Here is a 6,309-nt window from a genome sequence, read left to right on the forward strand (position 1 = left end):
AAAAGTGACAGTCTGCTTCCATAAAGATTACAGTCTAGCAAACCCTATGGGGTAGTTCTACTCTGTCCTATAGAGTCACTATGAGTCAGGGCCATTACTATGTGGATACTACCCGTTACCATCAAGTCAATTCCAACTCATAGCAACCCTATAGGACAGAGTAGAACTGCCCCATAGGGTTTCCAAGGAGCACCTGGTGGATTCGAACTTCTGACCTGTTGGTTAGCAGCCAAACTCTTAACCACTACGCCACCAGGGTTTCCATGTGGATATTATATTCTATATATACAAGAGGTAATGTAACATTCAGTCTTTCCCAATCTTATTTAAGGGTTTTTGTGAACACCTGTCAGCATCTCATATGCTTCATGAACAGTTTCTGACTTGCTGCTCTTAGCCACTCTATTCTCCCCTAACTTTACTACCATGGACCTGGTTCAGCTCTTGCCATCTCTCTGGTCCCCTAGCTCTAGTCTTGTTCCCTCAAGCACATTCTTCACAGTGAAGCAAGAGTGAGCTACTTAAAACTCAGATCTGACCACGTGACTTCACTGTTTACAACACTTGAGGCTAAACTCCTTTTTAGGGCATAGGAAGCCCCCCATGATCTGGCCCCTGACCCCTCACCCATGTCACCTGTAACAACAAACACCCTGACTCACATCATACCTTAGAAACATTGAAGTGCTTTTGCTTCCCCTAAATGTTCTGTGCTCTTGTAGCTCTCTATATCTTTGTTCATGTGCTACTTACTATCCGTCTAGAATATTCAGCTCACAACTCTAGATACCACTGAAGACCCCTTGTCTGACTGCTTGAACCTGGGCCTGGCCCTTGCATATGTCCAGTACAGTATTTTTTAAGTACAGGAAGTGAAGGAACTGCCCCTGAAAAGCAAAAAACCCAGGTGCAACTTACCCTCCTCCAAGACTGACACACAGTAAGAGCCAAGCAAACAGTCCTTCCCTGCGATATTTATTAAGGAATTTACACATACACAGGAGAAAGGCAACCAGGAATTGTGGTTCCCACAGGGGAATATTTTAAGTAAAGTTTTCTTGTTTTAATTTTCAAGTGGGGTGAACAATGACTGGTAGGAAAGCTGTCCAGGCTCTCTGCCTCATATACCTGGAAAAGGTGAGGAAACAGAACACCCCAGGATACAGAGGCATGAAAGAGTGATTGGCAGGTTGGGAGAGGGGAAAGGAAGAAGAGAGCTATAAACGAGATCACAATTTTTTTTAACTATAAGAAAAACTGGCAACAGTTTTAAGCTGTTGATAAATTAACTCCTCTCTGTTGTAAACCTAAAACCAAACCAAAACACCTAGGGCAGATGGGGAGTGGGTGGGAGGAAGAATCCTCACACACACACAAGAAGTACACACTTTAAGCTCTGCATTCCCATTGAAGGGGTTGGTTCTCCAGCCATGGGCCCATCTCGCACTGAAGGCAGCGTGGAATTGGGGAGGTGTGTGTGTTTGTGTAGGACTTTCATAAAGTCTTTGGCTGACTGAAGAAGTGGGCCTGGGAGCCTTAGATGCAGAAAGCTACTCAGGGCAAAGTGGAGCAATATTTTTGCTCATCCTCATGGGAGGGGTCTTGCCTCACCCCAGGGCTAGTGACAACCTATCCAAGACACAAGGAGTACTTAATTTGATTTCAGTATTTTGTTCATTCCCATAAATCATGGAAGCATGATGCCTCTCTCTTCAACCGTAAATTTTAAAACTTAGAAATAGCTTATTGACACATATAAAAGGACCTCTAAACCCTCTCCTTCTTTGCCTAAAACACCACCTACAGACCTTTCTCAGAGTCTGATGGGAGGTTTATCCTCAAGGGAAGGGTACTCAGTGGTATGCACGTTTCTCCCACAGTTAAGTGCCTTCTGCCAACAATTTCTAAGGTGCTGGTGCCAGGCGATGACCAGGGGCTGAGGCTGGGGAGGGAAGTCAGGAAGGCTACAGGACATGTGCAACATAAAGCAACAGAGAGGTCTGCATGTTTGGGAAGTGGCAGGGCTGGGCAGAATGCCAAGCCCCAAATGACGTATTGAGCAATTTTGAAACGAAACAGAGAGAGGCAGGAAAGTGGGATAGGGAGGGAGGTGTTGGGGAAAGAAGAGAAAGGGAGAGGAAAGTGGTAGCCATACAGGTGCTTTGTTTTTATTTCCACATCTGAGGACTGAGAGTCTGATTTGCTGCCTGTCCATTTCCGCCGTTCATTGACTGTCCGTAGTTCATCATGCCGTTGGCTCCATAGAAGTTCATCCCAGCCATCTGCTGGGTCATCTGAAAGGAAGAGAGGAGACTTTCAGACCAGGCTGTGGGCATTCAGCCAATTAGTGCAAAAGGCAGGGTAGAGTCCTTCTGTCTGTGGGGAGGGGGAAGACAAGACAAAGGGAAACTTTGTTATAGTAAGTACAAAACTTCCCTGGACCTTAACAGTCAGATCATTTCAAGGACATGAGCCCATGTAAATGACAGACTTTTCAAGAGTAAGATGCAGACAGAGACTAACGCTCAGGGAGGGAAATAAGGAATCCTGGATCTAGCCAACAAAAAAACAGCTAAGAAGTTATTCTTTTTCCTTTTCTAGTCCCTCATCCTAAACAGAAGGGACCTGTTGTTAACTTGCCACAGCCAACCCTGAAAGCATTAAGAAAAACCCCCACTCCAGTGCTCTGTCTCATCTCCAGCAGCGAGTTATTACTGTCAGTGTCAGTGAAAGAGCTTGCGCACGCTCATTTGCAGAGGGAAGAAAGAAAAGAAAGAAACTAGATTGTTCAGAATGAATAAAGGAAAGCAAAGTAAGACTAAAGTGTCTTCAGTGTAGGACAAGGAAGAGTTGAGAGAAAAGTCAATGGGCTAAGGCCGGGTGGGGGGTGGGGTCCTCTTTATGAACTAGATTGAAAGACTAGTCCTGACAGTGAACAGAAGACACAATTTATCAAGGAAAAAAAAGCCTTAAATTTCTTGGGCTTAGTACATTTTTCTGCATAGGTTCTTTTTTTCTTTTTTGAGAAGGCCTAACTTCTACCAACATTTTAAGAAAATTTCAAACTTACAGAAAAGTTGAAAGGATAGTACAAAGAAATCCATATATCCCTTCCTTAACTACTGTGCCACCAGGGCTCCATATATATATACACATACACACACATGCAAATATTTATCTATACACATATATATATACACATACACACTTTAAAAATTTTTGATGAGCAATGACAAGTTGCAGATGACATTTCACTTCTCAGTAAGTCAAAGGATATCTCACTCATAAGAGTGAACGCTTTTCTAGAACCACAATATAATTATGACACTCGAGAAATTTAACATTAACACAATATTCTAATAAATATTACATTTCATTATCATCTCTCTTCAGTCTTCTTTAATCTAAAACAGCTCCACTGCCACTTTTTTTCCTGACATTGAGTTTTGAGTCCAGGCCAGTTATTTTGCAGAATATCCCTTAATGTGCATTTACCTCATTGTTTCCCAATGACTGGATCCAGGTTAAAATATTTTTGACAAGAATTCTATGTGGGTGATATTGGGTTCTTCTTAGTACAAGATATCAGAAAGCATGTGATACTGATTTGTACCATGATTGGTGGTTTTAAGTTTGATCACTTGGTTAGGGTGGTATCCATCATATTTTTTTCATTGTAATTAATATGCAATCTGAGGGTATTTCTTTGAGAATGTGTGAATACTGTTCTTCCTGCATTTATTGGTTGGCATTCTTCTGTAAAGAAGGCTTTCCCTTCCTCCATCGCACACTCAATTTTTTTAAATATCATTACGGACGTGTGGATTTTTTTTCTTATTCACTATTTATTCACTGTGTTACAATCTATTACTGTCATTATTCTTTTTGATGTTCAAATTGTCCCATGTCTGTCCAGTGGGAGCCTCTAGAGGTTGGCTCATATGTCCTTCTGAAATATTCCCATCAGTTGTATAGCATTTCATTATTTACATCAATAAAAATAAATGAATTAAAATTCCGACTCTGAAAGCTAGAAAAAGAACAACAAAGTAAACTGAAAGAAAGTATATAGAAGGAAATACACAGATAAACCAGAAATTGAAGTAAAACAGAATAATATAGAACTAATAAATAAATAAAAATCCTGGTTCTTTGAAAAAATTAACAAAATAGACTACTACTAGCTAACCTAATTGAGGAAAAAAAAGGGGAGGGGGCAGAGGATACGAGCACAAGAATACAGAGTAAGAAATGCCAAGGAGGAACAACCACTGAAACAGGGAATTTTCTTAAAGGATGAGACTACTTGGCACATCTTTTGATTAACAGATTTAAAAACCTAGATGAAATGTATAATCTAGATAAATACAGTTTTCTAAAATTGACTTCCACAGAAAAAAATAGAGAAAGTTATCAAAGAATTACTGCACAAAAAAAGCAACGGGCCCACACAATTTCACATAGGAATTCTACCAAATCTTCAAAGACCACTACTGCATAAATTATTCCACATGATAGAAAAAAAACAAAAAACCAAACCCATTGCCGTAGAGTCGATTCCGACTCATAGCAGCCCTATAGGACAGAGTAGAACTGCCCCATCAGGTTTCCAAGGAGCAGCTGGTGGATTCGAACTGCTGACCTTTTGGTTAGCAGCTGAGCTCTTAACCACTGCACAACCAGAGCTTCATGATAGAAAAAGAAAAACATAAAAACATTTTCTACAGAGCAAGTATAACATTGATACCTAAAGCCGATAAAGACAGCAGGCACACACAAACACATGCACACACAAACCCTTTGCCTGGTATTCCTGTACCCATCTCTTTATTTTCAGACTTTGAATCACTTTGTTTCAGCTTTTGTCTGTATCTAGTATAAAAATAGCTCCCTTGGTGGTGCAAACAGTTTGTGCTCCACTAGTAACCTAAAGGTTGGTGGTTAGGTGCTACTTTGTGAACCAATTTGAACATCTTTTTCTTTTAATAAGAGATACAACCCTGTTGATATGATTGATACATTTGGTCTCAATTTTACTATATTTTTACTGTTTTTATTTTACTTGCTGTATTTCTTTATCTATGCATTCATTTTCTTTGATTTTTAAAAAATACTCGTTTGTAGGAATCGAAGGGAAATTCCTCAACATAATTAAGGGCATTTATACAAAGCCAACAGCCAACATCATCCTAAATGGAGAGACTTTGAAAGCATTCCCCTTGAGAATGGGAACCAGACAAAGATGCCCTTTATCACCACTCTTATTCAACATTGTGCTGGAAGTCCTAGTCCGAACAATTAGGCTAGAAAAAGAAATAAAGGGCATCCAAATTGGTAAGGAAGAAGTAAAAGGATCTCTGTTTGCAGATGATATGATCTTATACACAGAAAACCCCTAAAGAATCCACAAGAAAACTACTGGAACTAATAGAAGATTTCGGCAAACTATCAGGATACAAGACACACATACAAAAATCTGTTAGATTCCGCTACACCAACAAAGAGAATTTCCAAAAGGAAATCACCAAATCAATACCATTTACAATAGCCCCCAAGAAGATAAAATACTTAGGAATAAATCTAACCAGAGACATAAAAGACCAATACAAAGAAAACTACAAGACACTACTGCAAGTAACCAAAAGAGACCTACATAAGCGGAAAAACCTAACTTGCTCATAGATATAAGACTCAACATAGTGAAAACGCCGATACTACCCAAAGCAATCTACACATACAATGCAATCCCGATCCAAATTCCAGTGGCATTTTTTAAGGAGATGGAGAAACAAATCATCAACTTCATATGGAAAGGGAAGAGGCGCCGGATAAGTAAAGCATTACTGCAGAAGAAGAACGAAGTGGGAGGCCTCATACTACTTGATTTTTTAACCTATTATACCGCCACGGTAATCAAAACAGCCTGGTACTGGTACAACAACAGAAACATAGACCAGTGGAACAGACTTGAGAATCCAGACATAAATTCATCCACCTGTGAGCAGCTGGTATTTTTTGTTTGTTTGTTTTTGTTGTTGTTTAAATGAAGTTTACATTTCAAGTTAGTCTCCCATACAAAAATTTATACATACACTGTTATGTGACCCTAACTGCTCTCCCCATAAAGTGACAGCACACTCCTCCTTTCCACCCCTGATTCCCCATGTCCATTCAACCAGCTCCTAACCCTCTCTGCCTTCCCATCTCACCTCTGGACAGAGCTGCCTGTTTAGTCTCTTGTATCTACTTGAGCTAGGAGGCACACTCCTCACGAGTATCACTTTCTGTCCCACAGTCCAGTCCAATCCC

At 40.2% G+C, this 6,309-nt stretch overlaps 1 protein-coding gene across 1 annotated transcript in view; it reads right to left on the bottom strand.

The window, feature by feature from the left end:
* Window positions 1-958: 958 nt before the first annotated feature.
* The window catches only part of SMAP2 (small ArfGAP2), a 59,923-nt gene continuing 54,572 nt past the window's right edge, over window positions 959-6,309 (bottom strand). The window contains exon 10 of the mRNA XM_004371891.1: window positions 959-2,294. Coding sequence (XP_004371948.1) covers window positions 2,169-2,294 — 126 coding nt within the window. The 3' untranslated portion in view covers window positions 959-2,168. The remainder of the gene's footprint in view (window positions 2,295-6,309) is intronic.

The sequence above is a fragment of the Trichechus manatus genome, unplaced genomic scaffold (assembly GCF_000243295.1).
Source record: "Trichechus manatus latirostris isolate Lorelei unplaced genomic scaffold, TriManLat1.0 scaffold00015, whole genome shotgun sequence".
Lineage (NCBI taxonomy): Eukaryota > Metazoa > Chordata > Mammalia > Sirenia > Trichechidae > Trichechus > Trichechus manatus.